This window comes from Taudactylus pleione, unplaced genomic scaffold (genome assembly GCF_031769625.1).
Source record: "Taudactylus pleione unplaced genomic scaffold, aTauple2 ptg000198l, whole genome shotgun sequence".
Classification (NCBI taxonomy): domain Eukaryota; kingdom Metazoa; phylum Chordata; class Amphibia; order Anura; family Myobatrachidae; genus Taudactylus; species Taudactylus pleione.
Genome location: NW_028284600.1, coordinates 7,521,744 through 7,548,372, shown reverse-complemented (window position 1 = coordinate 7,548,372; position 26,629 = coordinate 7,521,744). Strand labels below are relative to the sequence as shown.

General features: G+C 43.7%; 1 protein-coding gene across 1 annotated transcript in view; it reads left to right on the top strand.

Moving 5' to 3' along the window:
- EEF1AKMT2 (EEF1A lysine methyltransferase 2) overlaps positions 1 to 22,270 on the top strand; it is a 32,533-nt gene extending 10,263 nt beyond the window's left edge. Inside the window, exons 5-6 of the mRNA XM_088476886.1 lie at positions 15,190 to 15,406; positions 21,749 to 22,270. Coding sequence (XP_088333012.1) covers positions 15,190 to 15,406; positions 21,749 to 21,852 — 321 coding nt within the window. The 3' untranslated portion in view covers positions 21,853 to 22,270. The remainder of the gene's footprint in view (positions 1 to 15,189; positions 15,407 to 21,748) is intronic.
- Positions 22,271 to 26,629: the final 4,359 nt, after the last annotated feature.

Here is a 26,629-nt window from a genome sequence, read left to right as displayed (position 1 = left end):
ATATGGGGTAGGTAGTCATAATTAATGCTTACAAGCAAAAAAAACCCCATACACTCTTAGTAGTTAAATGTTGTTTATATGCGTGACTCATGTTACAACAGAATGGACATACTAACTGGGGGGACATATATTTATTTAAACCTCTTCTCCTAATTATTTTTACAATACTGAAGGTGCCTACACACATAGCGATATTTTACACGATCTGGCCGATTCCGACGCATCGGAACGACAGATCGTGTAAAATATGCCCAAATCGTGAGTCCCCACTCACGATCACGATGCGCATCCCCGCTGGTCATACATCGCATCGTCAGATCTGCTGTGCTGTAGGGCAGACCTGCCAATCTGGGATACAAATGCACTGGACAAAGTCTGAATGCACGATAGATCGTTTGAAGATTGGACACTGCAAACACCACATCGTGTGCAGAGCTGCCGAGGAGAGTTTTCAAGGGGAATCGTGCACGATGTCTGATCGTGAGCACATCGCTATGTGTGTAGGCATCTTAAGGGTTGCGAAAAGCCGTTGACGACATTTTCGCCTGTTTCAATTATCCCCTTATTCAATTTCAAAGACTTTTCGCCGGTGCGAAAAGTCTTTGTTAAAAAACGGGGACAAGTTTTCACCATGTAATACATGGCGAAAAAAAGTGCAAAATTGGGGTTTAGGGGTGCAGGCTTAAAAAAAAAAAAAAAAAATAGTCTGCAGCCCTGGGAGGGTCCTATAAAAGTAATCTGTGTCAAAAAAAAAAAATCCTCTGGACACCCCGAAAAATGTACTTGTAGTTTGGGGGCGTAAAAAAAAAATATTGGGGAACAAAGTTTTAAACTAGCGAAATTGATTCAGGGGGGGTTCCCAAATATGCGACAGGTGTTTTCTAGAATGCAGGTGGTAGAGGCAGGTGCATTTTTGAAGAATTTAAAAAAAAAATTACTTAAGGGACTTAAAAATATGCTTGCACCCATTTTCATGTACCCCAAATTTGATGGGACAAGTTATCTAAAAAAAAAACCCTAAGTGCTATTCTTCACCCCTTCTTCTAAAGCTGCATTTATGCGCCTGCCGCGGCTATTAAAAACCCGACTACCCTCAGCAGCCCAAATCGGGGGTACCCATAGTGATCCCCCATGTCAGGACCTCTTTAGGGGGATGACAGGAAGATTTCCTGACAATGTAATGGACTTTTCGATACTTACCTTTCCGCCGGGTCCCGTTTTTGCCAGATCCTAATTGAATACGGGGATAAGCGGGCACACGCCCAATACTTTATCCCAGAAAAAGCATCGATGATGGCGAAAAGTCCGACCTTGGACTTTTCGCCTGTAATTGAATACCCCCCCTATATGCTTATAAGACCTTAAGCTTGTGATTGACACACAAACAAAAACCTGAATTTTAATCAAACTATACTTAAAATCAATTTTGACATGTGACCATGTTGCATACGAATATGACTCATGTTAGATTTCTGTCCCCAGTCAAAGAGCTCTGATACAAAGTACTCAAACCTGTAGAATCCACATGAATTAAGCAATGTAGTCCTGTTTATCTTCCTGATTAACGGAAGATATAGAAAATATTTCCTATGGTGATCATGTCCAGTTGCTGCCAGCTTGCTCCATTGTGCTCAGTGTACTCACCATCGCTGATGTCTTTGATCTCACCTGGGTAACTCTTTCCATCATATTCTACATAGAACCAGTCACCAACGTTAACTACATCATCTGAAGTCACTGTGACAGTTACATTAAGTTCATCCGTAGAAAGAAATGAAGTTGACAATGTATTGGCATCTCCTGTGATACAATTTAATTTTCATGTATTGTGTCCTATATTCCATGGAATGACCCCACTGCGGCTGCAATAGCTGAATGAGTCTCATTGGTCTCTTATTATTCTCGTACTGGGCAGTAGAGGTCCCAGCTAAGGGTTAGCAGTTAGAGCAAATGTGGGGGTCTTATGGGAGGACCCCCTACCAAGGTGCAATTATGGGAAAGGGGTGATGTTACAGATTACTATCACCAAATGTAAAGTACTAGTATCTTGTCAAAAATATTTTTTGGTATCCGGATGCCAAACATATGATTTGTAAGACAAATGGAACTCTCCCAATTAACATAAGCAATAGATGGAAGGACAGGATTTTTCAATTAAGTGTATTTAAGGATCTGTAAGAAATGTTTTCTCTGTATAATATTAGTGCATGTGCAGATATTCTCAAAGGCACCTATAAATGGGCCAGTGCGCTTACTCACCCTGATTGCTCAAACACTGACAGATTTGACAAAATGGCCAAACCTGAAATATCTGACCATTCAGTGTTGGAGCTGAGCAGTTGGATAATACAGGACAAAGTTAGTGTGGTCAAACTGTTCTAAAGGGCTTATGTAATAAGTTGCAAACTACAGCCCTTTTGGGAACTTCTGCGAGTCTTCCCTTTTTTTTTTTTTTTTTTAAGTGGCAATCATTTTAAAGGCAAAATCAAGCTGGTTTTGCCTATAAAAAGATTGGCGCTTTAAAAATATAGGAAGACTATCATGAATTCCCACAGCGGCTGCAGTTCGCAACCTATTACATAAGCCCCTAACACTCGGAACATTAGCCGTCCACTCATGCACTGATCCTGTCTTTCAGCCCAAGCACTAAAAGATGGCATCAGTTTTTGGTTTTCTAACTATGACAGATCGGGTCATTCGACACTTATGATTACATGGCCTAAAGGGGGGCATCCACTACACGATTTTAGCAGGCGATTGAACGATAATGACGTCGTTATCGTTCAATCGTTTAAAAATTGTTTATAAATCGTGCAGTGTTTGATCGTTAACGACCAACGATGCGCGCTCCCGCTGGTCGTTTGATCGTCTTGTCAGACGACTGAACATGCAGGTCAATTTCACTTGATCTATTAAAGATCGTATGCAAATCGTTTGTAAATCGTTCAGACTGAAAGATTAAAATTTCAAGGGAAAAAATCAAGGGAAAATCGTTTAGAGATTGGACAGGGAGTAGATCGTCTAGTGGATGTGCCCCTTAAGTGTTGAGTGACAACCTTTTGTCACTGTGTACTGGCAAATATGTCATGAGCCAATCAGATTTGTTGGTACTGGTATTGTTTTGAGGATGCAAAGGCAGCTACTTGTGGCAGCACTGCTCAGTTGGTTGCATGCGTGACATGCAGGGCCGAATTAGCAATGGGGCGGGTGGAGCTGCAGCTCCAGGCCCCCCCCATGAAAATAGACCCACAGGAGACTGACAGTGAAAAACCTAATAATCTAATAAGGCCCACAGCACTGTACTTGCACTAGGGATAGACATCGAAATTTGATGGTTTAACACCATCAATGTTTTTCTTGTTATGGTAGTACTTTCACCATGCGCTGGCATCTTTCCGATGGTAGCTGCAATCCGATGGTCTGGAAGTGATGGCCACTTGATGTTAAAATACAGCTGAATTCAGATTACATCGAGAACGGCTGCAGGTCGCTGTTGCGCATGTGCACATGTATATACTGTACCATCGCAATATTATTCCATCTAATTCTTATGATGTGATGGTCTGTTTCGATGGTGGAAGCCCAGCCATTTTATAGCAGGTTTCCAATGTCCATCCCTACAGGATCCTCCTACAGGTGTTGTTAACTAGGGATGTGCAGGCTCAGGTTAGTTCTGATTTTTCCCGCCAAAAATCGGGTCTCAGAAAGAAGCAAAACATCATCTTTTATGGACAAGCATCATCTTTCATCGACTTTTGTCCAGGAATGCTGATGATTGTCCATGAAAGATGACGTTTTGCCTCTTTCTGAGACCCGATTTTTGGCGGGAAAATCTGAACTAATCCGAGCCTGCACATCCCTAGTTGTAACGCCACCTACCATGTTGCATGGACCTTGCTTAATACCATTGTGACTAATGCTAACAATTTGCAAACGCCGCCTACATTTCTTTTGGGCACCGCCTATAGTTGATTTATTCCAACCTACAGTATATGAGGCCACTTTTCATATTTTGCCAGGTCCACTTTAAGTTCCCAATCCTGCCCTGTCTGGCAAAGAAGAAGCTTGAATCATAAAGCAAAGTTATCTGAAGATGGAAACCCTTTTTTAAGCACCTTGAGACCTATTCGAGAACAGCGCTCTATAGATAAAATTATTATTTTTATTATTACATTATTTTATACAGTGAATTTCTTACCCTATTTACCAAAGCAAAAACATTGTTAATAATAATAATTGAACTTGCTAATTAAGTGAAAGGGGGACATAAAAATATTGGGGAGACGTATCAAGCCTTGGAGAGAGATAGAACGGAGAAGGTGTGCAAAGCAACCAATCAGCTTTTAACTGTCATTTCAAATATTGTGCTAGATAAATGACAGAAGCTGATTGGTGCTTTGGACTACTTCTCCATTTTATCTCTCTCTCCAAGGGGTTATTTACAAAGTGCCGGGTTTTAAAACCCATCACTTATGTTCCTGTTTATGCCCGATAATTAAAAGGGCTGTGCTATTACTAGTTGTCTTGCTAGCAGGGTTGCATAAAAATTGGATTTTTTTATAAAAATAAAAAGAAAATCGTATTTATTTGATTTAAGTCAGATTTTTGGGATTTAAATAGAATCTTTTTATAAAAAATTTTTTTTAAGTAAACTGTTTAAATTTAGAAGTTTAAACCTTGGTTTAGTAATAAATTAACAATTTTTGAAGTGAGAACGGCAACAAAATGACCACAGTAATAGAATAAATACACACTAAACAGTTGCATCAGGAAGTACAATTAGGCTCTGAATTTCACTCAGTTGTCTGAGTCAAACATGTACATGTCTTTGTCCACGTTCTCACGTTTGTCCTCAACAGAAAAGGCTCTGTAGAATGCAACCAGCTTAGCCGCTTTTTCATTTCCCAATCTGTTGCGTGTTCTGGATTGTACAAAACTGTACGTTGAAAAAATCCTTTCAATTCCTGCACTTGATGAAACTGCGGTGATCATCTGCTTCAGAAGATTTACTACAGAAGTGTCTAACTGAAGTTGAGCTGTGTAGGACATCCACCAGGCTAGAGGAGATACTTGGTGTCCACTTCAAACATGTATAGTGCAAATGGTTTCATGGATGCACGAAAGTTGATGACCGGCATAATTTGATGGTTATTGGCATGAGCAAACTCTATAGCAGTCTCAGTTTCAGCAGGACTAAGGTTTTTTTCCCCTGTACCTAGGATCAAGTAGATTAGCCAGCAAGTGGGCATCTGTGAGTGCAATTTTAGCTATTGCCATCTTTACTACATTGCTGTGGTCTCCAATCTCTTCAAGATCATCTAACAGCTTCTTCCACACTTGCATGACATCACTGATTGTGCAGTTGCGTCTTTGTGCACGATCCAGAGCTACAGCTACATCGTTTGATTTAAATCGTGCAACCCTGCATGCTAGTAAAAGCACTGATCTTTTAAATATTGGCTATAAGCACGGATTTTACAACTCGACACTTATTAAATAAACCTCCAAGGCTGCTAAATATAAAATATAAATGTATCTAGCAGGGCCATAACTAGGGTAATGCAACCAGTTCCATAGCACAGGGCACCGCAGGGCTGGGGGCACTGTTTGGTCCTGTCAATTTTCATATTTAATATCATTCTTACTTGTAGCTTCCTCCTCTTTTATCCACAGCATCTCCAGGCTGCCCAAGGAGTACCCCTATCTCTTCCCTGGCCCTTCCCCATGACGCCATGGCCCTTTTTCATGTGCACTATCTTATGTCCCTATTTAAAAAAATGGAGGGGGAGGGGGGCGGTGCCAATGCTCTCTCTGGCACAGGGCACCAAAAAGTCTAGTTACGGCTTTGGTGTCTAGCTGTTATATAGCTGTTCAGGAGCACCAGCAGCACAGTACAGTAACAATCATATCAGTAATAATTTGTAGACTCTGTGTAAGTAGTATTCAGTGAATACATAACACATTTTTAATTAAATGTTAAAATATAAAAACAATTTATTATGCGGACTGACGCAGGGGTGTGAGCTGGAGAGACGTAGGGGTGTACGCTGGAAAGAGTGGAAAGATGCTGGGTCCTGCTAGACTAGCTAGTCTCGCATAACCCATAGTGGCCGCACCCTGCCTGGGACGCGCTGGCCCTAGCTAGTCTCGTAGCATCCAGAGTAGCTGCACCTTGCCTGGTACGTGCCAGCCTTAGCTGGTCTTGCAGAGCCCAGAGTGGCCACATCCTCGCTGGGACACCCTGGGATGTGAACTAAAGAGACGCAGGGGTGTGAGCTGGAGATACACATGGGACTGAGCTGGAGAGACACAGGGGTTTGATCTGAAGAAACGCAGTGGTGTACGCTGGAAAGACGCAGTGTTGAAAGCTGGTGAGACGCTGTGTGCTGCGAGACTAGTCTTTCAGCACCCAGAGTGGCTGCACCCTGCCTGGGACGCGCTGGCGCTAGCTAGCCTCGTAGCACCCAGAGTGGCCGCACCCTGCCTGGGACGCACCAGCCCTAGCTAGTCTCGCCGCACCCTGCCTGGGACGCCCTAGCTTGTCTCGCAGCACCCAGAGTGGCCGCACCCTGCCTGGGACGCACCAACCCTAGCTAGTCTCGCCACACCCTGCCTGGGATGCCCCAACCCTAGCTAGTCTCGCAGCACCCAGAGTGACTGCACCCTGCCTGGGACGCACCAACCCTAGCTAGTCTCGCAGCACCCAGAGTGGCCGCACCCTGCCTGGGACGCGCTGGCAGTAGCTTGTCTCGCAGCACCCAGTGTGGCCGCACCCTGCCTGGGACACGCAGGTGTGTGAGCTGGAGAGACAGGTGAATGATGGGTGATCATAATGGAATAACAGCCACATACTTGGGCAACCTCTAGACTCACGAAGAGTCATCCTTCAGCACTCAAGAGAGGAAAAATCCCCTGTGGAGGAAACCTCTGGGGAAGTATGGCTTCAGGATCACCCTTCCCTCTGGGCATTAAGCAGTATTCTAATAGATAAAGGGAGACATTCAATACTTACCAAAGATCATCAACTATTTCCATTCTACTCATATATTCAACAAATGGGGGAGGGATCAAAGTGTACCCTAGATGAAGTCCAAGAAATAAAGTTTATGGTACTTACCAGATAAATCTATTTTGTAGTTATTCATCTGAGGGACACGTCATTACATTTGGGGATGTACAAAAGCTGTCCCTAGGGGAGGGAGCGTCCAGACTTATCGGAGCTAATATTTTTACATTTAACGTCAGTTTCACTGAGTGCAAAGCCATTGTTACTGTCAAAATTTGGTGAATGCATATACCGAGAGCCATACATTTGTTTCTACATAACTGCTCTGCGGATGCCCCTATCCGAGCTGCCCATGAAGACCCTACTGAGCAGAAATGTAACTGGAACAGATCAGCCAGCCCCAGTATATGATCGCTTAATCGTGGCCATAATCCATCCAGCCATCTCCTGCTTAACTGCTGGTCATCCTCTTACCTAGTATCATAAGAGGGAATAGACTATCGGTCTTTCCAATACCTGCAGACCTGTACAAGTAAATACACAATACTTTGATCACATCTAACAAGGGCAATTTTCTTGCTAATGATCTTGTCTGCTTTAGACACGACTTTAGGTTGAAATGAGGGATGTGTATGAACACTGTCCCATCCTTATGGTTGACTATGTATGGGAGAGTACAGGATAAAGCTCCTAATTCTAACACCCTTCTGGCTGATGAAATGGCCAGGAGAAAAACCAATTCCCCAGGTAACCATGTAAGATGTACCTCCTATACCATCTGAAAAGGAGGAGCCTGTAGAACTGTGAAAACAAATTTTAAATCCCAAAGCTCTAAAGGATTATTATTATTATCTTTTATTTATATGGCGCCTCAAGTGTTCCGTAGCGCCTTACATAGTACATAAAACTAATAAGTGAACAAAAAAACAAACAAGTAACTTACAGTACAGTGAAGGACATTATGTACATTGCTGCAATAGCGATTAAAGCACTCACAATAAGCAGCCGGGAGTTGGCAGAGATGTGTTAGGTGCCCTTATGAGGAGTAAGGAGAAGCACATGAGGGAAGAGGTCCCTGCTCGTGACAGCTTACATTCTAAAGGGGAGGGGCAGACAGACAGGTGTGACACAGAAGGGGAAGATAGGGAGGAGAGAGTATTATGTGGGTTAGGATGAGAGTTTGAAGGCCTTGATGAAGTAGTGGGTCTTGACAGCCCGTTTGAAGATATGTAGTGAGGTGGAGAGTCTGAGAGGAAGAGAGTTCCAAAGGTAGGGAGCAGCACGGGCAAAATCTTGGATGCAGGAGTGGGAGGAAGTAATCAGTTGGCAAGAGAGGCGGCATGCATTTGTTGAGCGAAGTGGACGGGCAGGAGTGTGAAGGGAGAGAAGGTCAGAAATGTATGTGGGGAGGATTTAGTGAGGGCTTTGTAGGCGAGTGTAAGAACCTTGAATTGGCATCTGAAGGGGAAGGGGAGCCAGTGTAGGGCTTGAAGGAGAGGGGAAGCAGATGTAGAATGTCTGGAGAGGAAGATGAGCCGAGCAGCAGCATTGAGGACCGATTGTAGTGGAGAGAGGTGGGAGACTGGGAGGCCAGCTAGGAGAAGGTTACAGTAGTCCAATCTGGAGATGACCAGTGAGTGGAGGAGGGTTTTAGTGGCATCCTGGGTGAGGAAGGGTCTAATCCTGGAAATATTTTTTAGGTGGAAGCGGCAGGACTGCGAGAGGTGCTGAATGTGTGGTTTAAAGGAGAGGGAGGAGTCTAGAATAACTCAGAGACAGCGCACTTTGAGGATAGAGGAGATAGTTGTGCCATCAATACATAAATAAATTGTGGGAAGTGATGTAATGGAAGAGGGTGGGAAGATGATCAGCTCAGTCTTAGACATGTTAAGTTTAAGAAAGCGCTGGGACATCCATGAAAAGAGAGCAGAGAGACAGTTGGAGATACGGGTAGGAAGCAAGGGGGAGAGGTCAGGGGTGGAAATGTTAAAATTGAGTATCATCAGCATAGAGATGATATTGGATGTCAAAAGGGTTAATGAGTTCACCTAGAGAGGACGTATATAGGGAGAAAAGGAGAGGTCCAAGAACAGAACCTTGGGGAACTCCTACTGTTAGTGGAAGTGGGGGGGAAGAGGAGTCCTGAGAGGAGACAGAGAAGGAACCATCAGAGAGGTAGGAGGACAGCCAGGAGAGGGCAATGCCACGCAAACCAAGAGAGTGAAGGATTTGCAGGAGGATAGGGTGGACTACAGTGTCAAATGCAGCAGAGAGGTCAAGGAGAATGAGCAGAGAGTAGTGGCCCTTGGATTTGACAGCAAGGAGGTCATTGCTGACTTTCGTGAGGGCAGTTTCAGTGGAGTGGAGAGAACGGAAGCCAGATTGAAATGAGTCAAGGAGGGAGTGGGAAGAAAGAAAGGTGGTAAGGCGGTTGTAAAGAATACGCTCAAGGAGTTTGGAGTAAAAGGGAGGAGAGAGATGGGTCGGTAGTTGGAGAGTATGTTAGGATCCAGGGTAGTTTTTTTAAGAATGGGTGAGACAAGGGCATGTTTGAATGCAGAAGGGACAGTGCCAGATGATAGGGAGAGATTGATGAGGTGGGTAAGATGGGAACAGGCAGAGGGAGACAGGTAACAGAGGGGAAGGGATAGGGTCAAGGGGGGAGGTGGAAAGAGGGGAGGACCGGATGAGGGCCATGACTTCCTCTCCAGAAACAGGGGAGAAGGATGTCCGAGTTGGTGAGACAGAAGGGGAGGTGTGGTCAGGGAAGGGAGGGGCAGGAGTGCTGAGGGTCTGATGGGATAAGATGTCCTCACGTATGGAGTAAATTTTAGATGTAAAGTAGGTGGCAAAGTCAAGGGCAGAGGGCGAGGAGGACAAGGGCAGAGGAGGGAGTTGAAAGTGGCAAAGAGACGCCGGGGGTTTGCGACTGGGAGGAGATGAGGTTCTTGAAATATGATTGTTTGGAGAGGGACAGGACAGCACTGTAGGATGAGAGAATACATTTGAAATGGAGGAAGTCTGCCATAGAGCGCGATTTCCTCCACTGGCGCTCAGCAATTCTTGAACACTTCTGCAGGTATCTGGTGCATTTGGAATGCCAGGGTTGTGGTGTGGATCTGCGAGGGTGAGTAGTTATTGCCGGAGCAACAGAGTCGAGCAGAAGTAAGGGAAGCATTGTACAAGGAAGTGGCTTGTTCAGGACAAGGGAGAGAAGGGATATGTGAAAGAAGCGAGTCCAGCAGAGAGGAAAAGCAACAGTATCAATAGCCTCAATGTTACGCTTAGTAATGGTAGCCTTAGGAGGTAAAGGAGGGGAAGGAGAGAGGGATAAGTTAAAAGAGAGAAGGTGATGGTCAGAGAGGGGGAATGGGGAATTGGAGTAATCAGAGATATCACAACGGTGAGTAAAGACCAGGTCAAGTGAGTGCCCACTCACATGGGAGGGTGATGAGGTCCAATGGGCGAGACTAAAGGAAGAGGTGAGGGTAAGGAGTTTAGCGGCAGAGGATTCTGTGGGAATGTCAATAGGAATATTAAAATCACCTAGGATAATGGAGGGAAGATCTGGGGAGAGAAAGTGAGGGAGCCAGGAAGCGAAGTTATCAAGGAATTTGGAGGGAGAGCCAGGGGGACGGTAAATGACAGCTACTCTGAGGTTTACTTGTTGGAAGAGGCGAATAGCATGAACCTCAAATGTGGGGAATGTAAGGGATGCTTCAGAGGGTATTAGCTGGTAGGAGTAATTGGTGGATAGACGGACCCCAACACCACCCCCATGGCGACCCCCAGGCCGGGGGGTGTGGGAGAAGGTGAGGCCCCCAGTGGATAGAGCAGCAGGAGAAGTGGTGTCAGAGAGTGAGATCCAGGTTTCAGTAATGGCTAGGAGATTCAGGGAGTTGGAGATGAAAAGGTCATGAGTGGGGACCAGTTTATTACAGACTGGCCTGGCATCCCAGAGGGCACAGGATAGAGAGATAGCGTTTGTGGGGGAGATGTAAATAAGATTATCCGGGTTGCTGTAACGTGGAGGTAAGATTAATTTGGGGGACCGATATGAATAGAGTTTAGTGATGGTGCTGGCACCTAAGCTAGAAAGGGAACCTGTAGGAGGTGTGCAGGGAGGTAGATGTGGATAGCAGTGGGGTGAAGTGACAGGGAGAGGAGAGTAGGAGGAGGGATTAGTGGTGGGGTAGTAGGACAAAATGGTGGTAGAAAAGGGTGAAAGTGGAGCAATGGGAGAGGAGGAGGGGGATGAGATAAGGGGGAAAGGATAAAGGTGGAAGTAGGGGGCTGAACAGAGGATTAGGTAGAGACTGCGTGAAGGAGGGAGTTGAAGAAAACCTAGTCATGGTGTTAAGTAAACTAGAGGGTTGAAAATTGGAAATATAAATGAAATATGAATGCAAGAGATTTGTAGAAATACAAGTGAAAGAACAATGTTGGTAAATATGTATGCAGATTAACAAGTTTGTTATTGAGTGGATGCCTATATGGTGCTCGTATGTGTAAATATATACCCACATCCCAAAACCCTATGCCTATAAGTTGCTGTCTATGAGAAGCCTAGAAGAGGAGGAATAAGAAAGAACCCCTTCCTAACAACATATCCCTTCCAGATGCTAAAATAATTGTCTCTTGAAACTACAATCCTAAATTCCTCTTAGTCTGAACTAAGGTATCTAGACAGCCCCTAGTTTCTCTAGGATTCTAACTTCAAACCCATTCTATAATTAATGCCTATACATGTTTAGACAGCAAAGGGCCATAAACAGACTGGTTCTGTTTAAATGGAAACCTTAGTCATGGACCCACTGCCCTGTCTAGTACCTCTGAGTACCAAACCCTCTACCATCCAAGCACCAACCAGACCCAACCGTGCATTTATTCTAAGGTTAGCGAGACGGTGTATTTAATGTGAAGTGATTGTGAAGTGATTTTAAGACCCTAGTGCAGCCGTGATTATGTAAAATATCCCCGCTATGTACAAAGGGGAACTCCCGGGGACTGCGATCTGCAGCGCTAACTAGCACTTTCCCGGAGATTTCTGTGAAAATATCCTGCACTATATATATATATATATATATATATATATATATATATATATATATGCACTAAATATCCTGCTATTAGTACATAACTAGGGGCATATCTATTAAGGGTGCAGGGTGTGCGGGGCACACAGGCCACTAGGTCCAGCGGGGCCCACACGGCATACGCTGTACCCATATATTTATACTTGCCTCTCTGGAGTCCCACGTCTGCAGTATCGGCGTTGTAAAAATGGCCTGAAAAATGGCTGCAGCGGCAATTTTCCTGGCGTCATGCGCTGTAGGGAACTCGATGGGAAAATGGCAGCGGCGGCTATTTTCCCGGTGATATGCGCAGTAGACTCTGGGCAGACAAGACAGTGCGCTGCCGGCCGCCGGAGAGAAGGGGGCCCCGAATGGAGACTGCACACGGGCCCCCTCCTCTCTTAATACTGCCCTGTACATAACTACAATACATAATACATACATAGAATGCATAATTTTACGTAAAAAACTGATTGTTACATAGGCCCCTTAGCTTGAGAACCTAAGAACAAGGTGCAAACTAAACTCCTCCCTCCAGGCATAGCCTTTCACCTCTCACCATTGTGGTGCTAGACACGTAATGAAGCGATAATGCTGAAATCACAATTTCTTTATATCTAGCCTAACAGAGTAATTCTCCTATTGTAGAGGTAGCCGGGCCCTCCGCAACCTGATACACTCCTGCAATATAACACAGCAGCCTCTTTTAACATAGTAACAAATATCACAATAAGGAGAAACATTCCCCTGAACCTGGTATTATACTGAGCACTTATACAGCATTTATACAGCATACAGGTAAAACACAAAAAGCTAATTAGCGCCTATAACTCTACTCTTGCAATGACCAATTATGTGGTTAAACTAGCCGTGAGTAATAAGAAAAAATATATATAATATATATAAAGCTAAAATAATCCTTCCAGCTCATATAGCAAACATATACATTTATTATAATAATATATGCATATAGTATCGCATAAAATGTATAAGAAAAAAAAAATACAATAAAAACTAAATAAAATAGCATTATACTATGAGTCTCTAATATGTAGCAATGTTTTAATAGCATGCGGGGTGTTGCTGTAATACAGTACCCATCCAATGGTCGGTAAAACGTGTAATATCCCCCGTGTCCCTATTAATCTCAGTGGGTCAGCTGACAACAATAATGTCTCACAGGGTGTGATGTGTAATCCAAGAAGAGGCAGCTATGTCCCGATGTAATAAACTTGGGTATATCAGCATAATTCTGTGTAATTATCAATGACTTTCACCGGAGTCTCCCACGGATTTGTATGAGAAGGACTTAAATGGCAAATAAATGGCACAGGCTCATAGGACACTTACTGTGTCTGATCGGTGTAGTAGGGACGTGGCTCTCAGTCAGGGATACGATCTGGTTGCTGTATGGAGAGCCCGTCAGCACGTCTCCTCTGGCCGTAGTCTCCACTGTGAACGGCCGGCCGTCTCACTTCGTAATGCCTTCCTCTGGGGGTGGGTGTGTTATAGCCGGCAGGTGATCGGTATGTACATTCACCATCCCAGATCTCTGCTCGTCTCTGCTTACACTGTGAGTCTTGTTCCAGCAAGAAGACAATACATGGAAAGCTTGGCCACAAACCAGGGAGATCCTTAATAGATGGCAATATACGAGGCCCAGTGTAAATTTCCTTAACACGTTTCTTTCTCAATTGAGTTTCCTCAGAAGGTCAAGAGGAGAGACTTGACCTTCTGAGGAAACTCTCAATTGAGAGAGAATGCCCCCAGGGGTTTGGGGGGGGGGGGGGGGGTATGATATTTTTTAATATAAAATATTTTAATATATTTTTAAAAATACTCTTTAAACTTTATTAAATAGTAATAATAAATAGTAAGTGACCCATATGCTTTTTAGTAGAGAGGTTTCAATTGTATGTGATCACTTGTGTGTGATCACTAAGTGACATGTTTATTTTTTTGTCATGTTAACAAATGGGGTTTCCCTTTGTTTGTAGACTTCCCCATTACACTGTTGATCTAGGCAAAGTGGGGAGGGCAATTGAGGTGTATGAAGGAAGGCGCTAGCCACAGCCCATGACGCAGGACACACCCCCTGTGTAGATCATACTCCCACAGCACTGGTCATGCCCCCCCTACATCACTAGTCACACCCCCTGTGTAGATCATACTCCCACAGCACTGGTCATGCCCCCCTACATCACTAGTCACACCCCCTGTGTAGATCATACTCCCACAGCACTGGTCACGCCCCCCTACATCACTAGTCACACCCCCTGTGTAGATCATACTTCCACAGCACTGGTCACGCCCCCCTACATCACTAGTCACACCCCCTGTGTAGATCATACTCCCACAGCACTGGTCACGCCCCCCTACATCACTAGTCACACCCCCTGTGTAGATCATACTCCCACAGCACTGGTCACGCCCCCCTACATCACTAGTCACACCCCCTGTGTAGATCATACTCCCACAGCACTGGTCACGCCCCCCTACATCACTAGTCACACCCCCTGTGTAGATCATACTCCCACAGCACTGGTCACGCCCCCCTACATCACTAGTCACACCCCCTGTGTAGATCATACTCCCACAGCACTGGTCACGCCCCCCTACATCACTAGTCACACCCCCTGTGTAGATCATCCTCCCACAGCACTGGTCACGCCCCCCTACATCACTAGTCACACCCCCTGTGTAGATCATACTCCCACAGCACTGGTCATGCCCCCCTACATCACTAGTCACACCCCCTGTGTAGATCATACTCCCACAGCACAGGTCACTGGTCACGCCCCTCCTACATCACTAGTCACACCCCCTGTGTAGATCATCCTCCCACAGCACTGGTCACGCCCCCTACATCACTAGTCACACCCCCCTGTGTAGATCATCCTCCCACAGCATCGGTCATGCCCCCCTACATCACTAGTCACACTCCCTGCGGCAGTGCACAATAGGCCCTTCGTAAATTTCAGCTCCAGGCCCATGTGGTCCTTAATCTGGTACTGGTGACATGCCTAAGCTAGTATTGCACTACTGACACATACAGACTCCACTTTGTAGACTGCCCTGCAGTTAATGTTACACAGTATGCTATTTTAGGTTGCAGATTTCCTGGGCGCATTCAATCCTTCGGAAAAGTTTGACATTTGTCTGGATAAAGGCACTTTCGATGCAGTGAGTCTGGATCCCAATGGTGCAGAAGGCAAACGCAGCCAGTACGTACAATCACTGTGTAGGACTTTAAAACCAAATGGCATTTTTATCATTACCACCTGCAACTGGACCAAAGATGAGCTGCTTGGACAGTTTGGCACAGGTAAGCAATTATGTTTGTGATTGGCTTTTGTAATTCTTCTATGTAGTGTGATTGTACAAGAGGAACGCCATCTTTTCTCCAGTCCTGGATGTCTCACACAGCAGTAATGCAGAATACATGGACACTTTTCTTCTATTAATAAAATTATTAATATACAGGAAACTACTTAAATATGCATAGATTATATTTCCAAACTTAGTGTACATGTACCCCAGAACACCTTTCCTATACCTGGCTCTGGGTAGCAGCAGATGTATCACTTCCCACTCTGATTCCTACAAAGACTAGTCCTCCTCTCTAACATGATTCAGCTTGCAGGAAATTTGCATTATGTAGGTGATACATAAAGTGTATATAAAGGAAAATTTCGCCCAAAACAGAATGTTTGGCTGGTCACTGACATCTTGTGGCATTAGACACCAGTCAGAGCACTTCAACTTGCTGCCTATTCTGAACACAGTGCCTGTCTGAAAGAAGACGTCAGGTCAGCAGGAGCGAGGGGGGCATCACAATGTCCGCTGCACTCTCCTCACTCCAGCCGGCCTGGCCATTGTGTTCTTGGGGTTACTACTGGATCTCATGAACACCAGACCCCAGGGAAGTAAACATTTGGGACTGGGTGATGATATATATGATAATCCTTTAAAGGCTGTAAGAGCTTATTCAGTAACAAGCAAACAGGAAAGAAGATGTTACAATACAGAAATTGGTATTCCTCTAGTGCACAATCTTAGCTGCCTGTGTTACACTATAAACCAGTTGGGATAGCACCCGTTTCCCACACAGACAAGAAAATTGCTTATAGTAACACACTGGCGCTTGTAATGATAAATGGATGTTACTTCCCTTGGGTAATGGTTGATCTCTTTCACTTCCAACACCGTTTAAGGGAGAAATGTTGATATATGTAAAATAGAAACAGACACAGAACACAACGATCCTCGTGTATTACTGTGAGATTTATCCACAAATTTACAATCTCTAGGAGAGCATTATATATTCTAGTATTCTCAAGCTTGTGATTGTCTGGGGATGCCCCCAATCATAAACCTCACACTTTGTGATTTAAATATAAAGCCCATCAATAGACCTCATTGTTTCCATCAGTGCAGCATCACCTCCACTACAAGTAAATTAGTTTTGGGGAATGTCCCCACAGTTTTATACTCACAAAACACTGGAGTATAATAGGCACATTGGTTGGTTCTTTTTGTAGTCTCTAGCCGTCTCCTTCTCTCTTATGATCCCCAGACTTGGTATCCCCACCAATTAAAGATACTGGAACCAGGAGAAAAGTTCACACCGCTTTTTGGGGGTCATTCAGACCCGCTCGCGAGCAAAGGACGCTCGCAAGCGGGTCGATGTTGCCCCACTGCGCATGCGCATGACGGAGGGAGCTCCGTCGTGCGCATGCGCGAGACCCGGATAGCGCCGGGCGCTCCGTCGCTCCGGGTCTCGCACCAAAGGGGGCGTGCTGTCGATGTTGATTGACAGCACGCATCCTTTGGTGGGCGTGCCGGGGGCGTGGCTGCCAGACGGAGGCGTTCCCATGGGAACGCCTACCGTCTGAAGCCGGCCCCACTGACATCAGTAATGATGTCAGTGGGAGTGATTTTGGCTCTGATAGAGCCAAAATCACTCCTGGGCTTGCGGCAGCGAGACCATACCGCAGGGTCTCGTCGCAAGCCCGATGGTCGCTCCATTTTTAGGGAGGAGGGCCCTGATTCAGAGCGAGCGCTCTGGTCAGAGCGTTCAGCTCTGAATCAGGCCTTTTATTCTGATCATTTCCAAAAAAGTGAAGTAAAAGCATATAGGATATGGATAAACTCCTACCTAGGTTTAAGGCAGATCCTAAGTTGTTTAGTAGGAAAATGAACTGTGCCCCGTTCCCAAATCTTCTCTTTCCTAGGCAGGGTCCTCCTTCATCCCAAGCATCGGACTGCCCTCACCAACGTGTTTCAATCCAAAGGATCTTTCTCAAGGTGTGGGGCAGTTCCAGTGTATACATGTTAAATACCCTCCTAACTATGTAATCAAATCTAGATGTGCTGAGATCTAATTATTCAGCCCCCACACAGTATGTACTAAATCACTATACATGTTCTGTACCTATCGTTTTGAACAATTACATGTTCCCTCTGTTCTTGCACTTCCGGTCCGTCCGTGACCGGAAGTGATGTATTGAGTCCGTCCCCATAGTCTTTCCCTATTCCCCAATGTTATTACCTATGGGGTCCGTCCCCGTATTTCCGGTCCTGCTGTATAATCGCCTTCGGGCACTGTTTATCTTCCGGATGTGACGCAGCTTCCGTTTCTTCATCTGCCCCTTCATTGGGCGGAAGTGACGTTCTGCTCCTTTTTCTGTTAGCTTTGTTTCCATAGTCACCATGTCCATTCTTTATTTAAAGCAGGGATGGGGAACCTCAGGCCCAGGGGCCGTATAAGGCCCCGGATTAATTTGATCTGGCCCTCTGAGCTTTTTCCTGCTAGCCCTATCTGGCTATCAGGGGGCCTAGCATGACACCCTGCAGCCAGAATCTATGCAGCAGTGCCCCCTGGAGCGTCCTTAGGACGCTTCAGACGGTCACACCGCTGCCCTTGCAGCTCCCTGGAGCATCCTCGGAATGCTCCAGGCATTGCTGTAATCACCAGCGATTGTGACCCCCACCCTCAGTGAGACATCACACGGAGGGGGCTTGGCCTGCACTGGGCTCTCGAATAATGTTATATATATCAAAATGGCCCTCGGCAGAAAAAAGGTTCCCCACCCCTGATTTAAAGGGACATTCCTTATAACCAAAGCCCTGCTCCTTATTCACAATCCATTTCTACAAAGAGTAACTTATATTAGCAGCACCAGTAGATATAGATTCAAAAGCCGAAAACAAAATAATGACAATATAATCCTTGCGCCAAATATTTCAGTCCAATCCTATTCTCCGGTAATGGAAGAATTCTAGATGATGGGATCTTCTCACTTATCATTACTCCACCGAGAACATACAAAACAAACAAATAACAGTGTATTAGAGATATAGATGCAAATCCAAATTCAAAGGAAGGGTAGCAAATAAACGCCCTTTTAAAATCCTTCTGTGTAAATCGATTACAGGGTCACCACAATAACGTGCCTTCCCGTCAGATTGAATGCTCACTTTAACAATACCTATGGAAGTTGGGTGTGAATCACATCAAGGTTTCTTTAACAGCCATCAAAACCATATAGTGAGACAAACAGCAAGATGCTCACATACAAGCTTACTTGAGAAACGCTGTAATGACTCTTATAAAGGTTTCTTTTCCTCCATCAAAGCACAGTATCTCTCAGAAATAAAGAGAAACTTCATATGGTGTAGTATTTTAAAACCACATTTAATAAACAAACACTATTAAAAAGCTGGGGGTATACCCTCCGTACCAGATAGATGTTGATAACAGGCAATAATGGATAGATGCAGCAGCAGCAGAGACCCGGCTATTCCACCGCCGCACGTAAGAGCCAGAATCCAGTTATAAATCAGGTACCAGGTAAACATCCACTGTCACTCCTCCTGACATGTTTCCACACCAACGGGCGTCTTTTTCAAAGTGGAGGGAACTATGTGCAGCCCGGGCTTATAGCCCCCGTGAACCGGAAATGGGAATCCGGAATTACCAAACTCGATAATGCAAAACCTTACTATGTTCTCCGGACATAGGCCATGCTTTTAAGCGGATTGATTTATTAAAATTCGAGTCCCAAACACACTTGTAAAATTCTTACTAATAAACCAAAATTTATATATAGACGAGCACCTACTATTAAGAACTCTAGTGTCTAGCGCTTTACCTATGGATGGTAAGAGATTTCTCCTGAGAAATAAGGGTTTCTATAGATGTGGTGATTGTAAACTATGTAAAGCGTGTCCAAGAAGTAGTTTATCTAAAGTCACAGAGTTTAAGACACAAGGTAGGAACCATAAATTCACAGACTTTATTACGTGCCATACACGCTATGCCATATATGCCATTGAATGCTCTTGTAATTTGGTATACGTTGGTAAAACTAAAAGGGCACTACAAATGAGATGGGCAGAACACGTAAGGAATATTTCAAAAGGATCAGAACATCATCCCTTTTCTGCTCATTTCAAAAACCAGCAAAACAGTTCACCTAAAAGTATCCAACGTTTCTGTGGCATTTCTGTTGTTAAAGAGAATTGGAGATCAAACAATAGGGATCTACGACTAGCTCAAACAGAAATGAAATGCATATATAATTTGAATACTTTGAAACCCGCAGGTCTGAATTGTGACTTTGAGGTCAAATGGTTCCTCTGAACTTATATCTCTGTTTGTATTTTATTTTGTTTAGTTTATATGCTCCTCATATTGAATTATTTTATGTGTTATTTATTTGTGTAATTTATGTCAATGAGATCCGGATATTGCATCGCAACCTTATTACTATGGTTACTGTTTAGCGTCTATTTAGATGCCGGTCCGATCACGTGTTTATGATCGCGTGACTTTAACCAACTTTATTGAGAGGTTTTCCTAGGCGGACAGTCCTGATCTCAATTTAGCGTTTAACATCTATTTAGATGCCGGTCCGATCACGTGTTTAGGATCACGTGACTTTAACAAACTTTATTGCGAAGTTTTTTTAAGGCAGTCTCGATTACAAGTGTGTTTGGGACTCTAATTTTAATAAATCAATCCGCTTAAAAGCATGGCCTATGTCCGGAGAACATAGTAAGGTTTTGCATTATAGAGTTTGGTAATTCCGGATTCCCATTTCTGGTTCACGGGGGCTATAAGCCCGGGCTGCACATCGTTCCCTCCACTTTGAAAAAGACGCTCGTTGGTGTGGAAACATGTCAGGAGTGACAGTGGAGGTTTACCTGGTACCTGATTTATAACTGGATTCTGGCTCTTACGTGCGGCGGTGGAATAGCCGGGTCTCTGCTGCTGCTGCATCTATCCATTATTGCCTGTTATCAACATCTATCTGGTACGGAGGGTATACCCCCAGCTTTTTAATAGTGTTTGTTTATTAAATGTGGTTTTAAAATACTACACCATATGAAGTTTCTCTTTATTTCTGAGAGATACTGTGCTTTGATGGAGGAAAAGAAACCTTTATAAGAGTCATTACAGCGTTTCTCAAGTAAGCTTGTATGTGAGCATCTTGCTGTTTGTCTCACTATATGGTTTTGATGGCTGTTAAAGAAACCTTGATGTGATTCACACCCAACTTCCATAGGTATTGTTCAAGTGAGCATTCAATCTGACGGGAAGGCATGTTATTGTGGTGACCCTGTAATCGATTTACACAGAAGGATTTTAAAAGGGCGTTTATTTGTTACCCTTCCTTTGGATTTGGATTTGCATCTATATCTCTAATACACTGTTATTTGTTTGTTTTGTATGTTCTCGGTGGAGTAATAAGTGAGAAGATCCCATCATCTAGAATTCTTCCATTATCGGAGAATAGGATTGGACTGAAATATCTGGCGCAAGGATTATATTGTCATTATTGTGTTTTCTGTTTATATGACACCTTAGGGTGACTTGTCTATTGGCAATTCTATGCTGCCTTATTTTGCGTCTATTGTTTAAGTTGTTCCTTTTATGTCAGTAGATTGAAAAGCGCACAATGTTCTTTTTATTTGGACTAAATGGCAACATGTCTTATGTTTATTTAAATTAATTTAAATAGCATTAGTTGGGCTCAATAGCAGGCAAACATATGAGTTCGACTAAATAGCAGCATGATACAATGTAAACATAATATTAGCAGCATCTTTTGACATAGCCCCTTATGAAATTAAAAATATGTAGTCCTAAAATCAATAAAACCACTAAATTAAAAATATTAAATTAAAACTTGTCACCTCAATTATATCACCTTACCACCTATGCCAACCCAATTCTAAAAAGTCTAAAACTTCTTAAAATGGACATATAGCAGCGATTAAGGTATAATAGTAAATTATTAAAAATGTGACAAGTTTTAATTAGATACGTGACACTTGTATATCTGTGTGCGACTGAGTCTGAATCTGCATTATGAAGTGCTGTGATGCAGCCACTGTGGCTTTTTTTCACGCAAAGTTACGTTGTACAGATTCAGACTCGGTAATCAGTGGGAAAGTGGAATTACTTGAAAAAAAAACAACTAATTACAAATCAATGCTATAAATTGGTCTGGTTAGACTGGTTAGACATCTTGGTTCCTCAGACCGCTCGATGTGTTTGTGTAGGTGAAGGGTACACTTTAGGTTCATTTGCCGATGTACTGGCCTTCGGGTTGTGTTTTTGTATGTGTATAGTGGTTCATTTACTGTATTTATCTTGCAGGGTTTGAAATGACAGACGAGCTGCCAACTCCTTCCTTTAGTTTTGGAGGACACTCAGGCCGCAGTGTTACCGCTCTAGTGTTCCGGAGGAGGAATTGCTCTTGACATGAAAATCATATTTTCTTACACGCAAATGATTATCTCTCCTAATATTTGCCAGACTGGACCAATACGACCCGGTGATTCTTAATGCTGGCATACTTCATTCAACAAGTTGTTGGAAAATGCTTTTTATAACTAGGATACGTCCTATGAAATGAGAAACACGCAAAGTGTCCTAAGCCAGATGTCTTTGGGTGTGAGCAGCTGGGAGGATACAGTTAAGATATTTTTTTTTTTTTTAAACAATCTTATTTTATATCTAATATTTAAATGTGGGTGAATCCCCGGTGGACTGCAGTATACTTCTGATGGTTTATTTTGATCCTGTTTCTGTAATAAATTGTCTATCTTATTTGTTTTGTTTCTGTATATAAAAAAAGAAAAGAACACGCTCTACACCCCCAGAGCATGACCGAGTTTGTTGTTGCTATATTTAAATATATAGTAATGGTATATTGCTGGCATTTTGAAACAAACCACTAAATCTAAAATTTAAGTTGCTTAATAAATTTAAATAATATGTATTATTATTATTATTAATAATAATTACTTTATAAGGCGCCACAAGGGGTCCGCAGCGACTTACAAAGTGCAGAAAGATTAGGAACAAAACCAGAAATCAGTGACGTGCGGTGAGGTCAGTGGCTGGTGAGGCGCTAGCTAGTATTGGAGCCAGATTTATACACACATATAGTATATGGACCCAAAAGAGGTACCTTATATCCACCATTTAATTGGCAGGTTGCATAATAAGCAACATTTACCTGTATCTCTACAGAATTTACAGAACATGAATACTCCCTGCCAACCACACAATATCTAGAAATACATTAACCTGTATCTGAACAACTCGGGATGCGTGTGCGGTGCGAAGACCTGGACAACAAAACAGCCACTTAGTGAGTAGTGATAGTGAGTGTATTGAATGTATTAAACTAAACACTCACATGCTGCCTGCCTGGGCCCTGCATACTGACACTGACACTCTCCCAGTCACAGAGTACAGCAATGACAGGGACGGCCGGATACAGTCACTGTCAGTGCTGGATCTGATGCCCAGTCACATCTGCCTCACTGACAGGGGCTGCTTTGATGTGGGCAGAAAGCATGTCCCTGAGGCACTTATATAGGTGCCGCTTCTGCTTTTTTCAATGGGATTTTATTGCCCACAGCTTGGCCCCGCCCCCTGCTTCATCTCCTTTATTATTCTTAGTGGGAGGCACCGCTCTTGGTGCCTCCCAAACAAATTTGACTCTATTTCCACTGTAAAAATTATTAGAATAATATAAAGTAGATACTTATGACACATTCTGTGTCATAAGTATCTTCTTTGTATTATTTTAATCATTAATGACAGGGAGGCTCTGACAGCACATCCCTGCAGTACAGACCATTACAGGACGTGGACTAGGTTTATAAACATTGCTGCACCAGCGGTCATAATACCCAGCTAAGTAGCAGGACGGCAGAGCCTAAGGGTTTAGCACCATTGTAGGCAGTGAGGAGGAGATGATGGTATAAGTGAGGAAGGAAAAGCATAAGGGAAGAAGGCCCGGGTTGTTGGAGCTTACAATCATAAAGGGGAGGGGCAGACCAATGGGGCACTGTCCTGCCCACGGGCTGTAGTGTCCTGCTGGTGGCTGGTGGACACTGTCATCGCTGCTTTGCAGCAGAGCAGCAGTGAATGTTTGATGCGCACACATGCCATTCAGTGGTGGGGGCAGCTCAAAAGCAGCCGGAGTGCTGGGTTCGCCCCCAACATGACGAGAAACGGGGCGAGACACGCAATCATGCCCTCTATATATAACTCTCCAGGGGTGTGACTTGGCTGGTACGAGGCCACGTCCTCTTTTCACATTAAATACCGACTCTACTTTAATAATGCTGGGAGGTATGGGAATGGCTGGGGGGAGTGTGTTTATATTATTTCACAGTTTTAGATGCGACATCTCCAGTACTGGCCACTTCCTGAGATTTTTACACGTTACAGGACAAATGTGAAAGGTTTGTGTCAATGGCCAAGATTTCAGCGATTTAGCAACAAGATTCAGTGGCAATTTTTTTGGCCTGATTTTAAGGCCAAACCCACCTGGTTTCACCATCATTTTATTTTTTTAAATTGTCGCTTTTTTTTTTGCATCTAACACCGCTTTAGCACATTTACCTGGTAATTTACAGATCAACACTGTTTGTTTGTTTGTTTGTTTTTTTCTGTGTGAAAGGGTCAACCGGGTCGAAACTGCGGGGTCTTCAACCCTGGCAAAAAGCAGGGTCAGAGACCTAGAAATTTCAACCCAGGGTGACCCCTTTCAAACAAAAAAAAAACCTGTGTTGATCTGCAAATTACCAGGTAACGGTGCTTTGTCCGATAATTTTAGTTTTCTGTGTGAAAGGGGTAGGAATCGTCAAAATCTCGGCACTTGCCACAACACGCAAGCTATTACATTTGTCCCTAAATGTTATTGCCTCTATCCTTATAGGGTTTTTGGTCCCTTTTCAAGGGATAATTCCATATTTAAATAAAATATGTAGTAAATCTATTATGTGCCTAAAGATGGTACACAGCTGAGCGGTGAATCGGCCGACCAAACCACTGATTATGCACAAAAGATATTGTGCGTACACACTTACCAATAGGCCACCAGAAATGTCTGCCAACAGGAACGGGTAGTGACATCATTGTCAGCGGTTCCTGGGTCAGCATGTGGGGTGGTCTGGTTGCTCCTATAACTAAGCTGACAAGCGAAACGCAATGTATAGCGTAGCCTATGCTTTTTAAATTACTGTGTCTGCACAAAGCATGCTGTTTAGTCTAAATAATGTTTGAGTGCAATATGTATAGACCGGGATGAGTGCAGCCTTGATGCCGATGAATGCTGCATTGTATTACAGCCTACTAAGTAGATAGAAATGACCACTTAACAAGGCAGCCTCTGAGCTGGCAGTGTTATACTGCTTTATATAGCGGCTGGGAGAAATAACAGTGGTGCTGCACAATACTACTAGGGCACAAGTAGGAGAGTGGGATCACTGGATGATATAGCTGCTACACCCGCAGTGTCCTGCTGTACAACTCAGAGATTGAATGAGGGTGTAAATAACATAATTTAAGTGTCCAAGCTCACCCGGTAAATGTGATAGTGACCATTCAATAGCACAGCTTGCATGATTGCAGCAATATATCATGTCACTTATTGGCTGAGTGAAAATACACTGAGCGCTGTCTGGCGTCAGAGTTCATTCAAGAAGCCTTATAATTATAAATGATGTGGTCACAACCGTAATTTAAATTAATTGTTCGCTGTGTACATAATATTACTAAAATAAAGTGAAGGGGTAATATAGCGCTTATCAGGAGATATCCAGAAAATAAGGGTTAAATATAAATCTGAGGAAGCGCTTAAAACTAGGAAGTATTAATTGTCTGCCAGTTGCCTATGCATATCAACGGCTGGAGCAGCTTATTATTTGCTGGATTGAGATTAATATATCAAAAAGATGTGATCAATATGTAAAATTAACTATGCAAGCCATACACATTAATCATTGGCATTTATACCCCTTTTACACCAGAGCTAAAAGCCGGGTTATTGCAGGGTTAACCTGGGTAGCTCCTTGGTGTGAAAGGGGAAAGGGTTGGATTGCCAGGTCAAGTGACCCGGCAATCCAACCCAGGTAACTAGCAGAGTTTAACACGAGAATAACCTGTGAAACCCTGCAGTGTAAACGGCACGATCCGGGTCATGGTGACCTGGATCATGCTGCATGCTTGCCGATTGGCTGGCTTTAGTGGCGCTTGGAGATGACGTCATCTCCAAGCGTCCACTTCATCGCTGGAAAAGCCGGGTCTATGCAGACTCGGCGCCGGCTAAATTCTGGGTCTGATCCGGATTGGAACCCTGTTCCAACCTCCGGGTCAGACCCGGAATTTTGGTGTGAAAGCAGTATGTGTCTCTGTTTATAGAATAAGCAGAGTGAATGGTGTAAAATATATATATATGTATATGTGTGTGGGATCAGATAGTGTGTATTACATATACAATTCCTAGAAAAATAACTATAAATGTGTGGAAATATTTGAGGACTGTTTGATTACTACTCAATCAAGGCATAAGCAACATATTATGAAAAGAAGCACAGTGGACCATTTAATTAATTATATTTCTGCACTCAATATATGAAGCTGATATATAATATGGCTTATGGACCCTAGTACTAGGAATTAATAGACTGTTGTGGAGAACACGAGTTTTAATTCACTTGCACAATTATGTTTTTGTTTTCACGTTATTATTATTAATATATTTCCATGACCTAATTTTAAAGGACTTAATAAAGGTTACATTGTAATGATTGATGGGTCACTAGAGGTTATATTCTCAGATCTGATTAACCTGTGAGTGCCCCGTTATAGGAATACTTTGCTTTTCTATTGTGACTTATATTATTCCTTGGAGCACCTCCCCTTATACAAATTATAGAAAGCAAAATAAAATAATATTGGGAAGGATCATCAATAACATAGTGGTCTGTGCGGATATGTCCCTATATTCCTATGCAGCTGAGGGGTGACGCTGGGGACTACAAGTCCCAGAAGCACAGTGGGCAGCCTGGTAGCACAGACCAGCTGCGGGGGTGACTCTGGGGAGTACAAGTCACAGCCACCCAGTAGGCGGGCAGGGAGGGACTAGTGACTTGGGGGCGGGGCGCGGGACTCCACCCACATCACGACACTATCGCCTTGTAGTTACAGAAACTACAACTCCCAGCATCCCTGCTG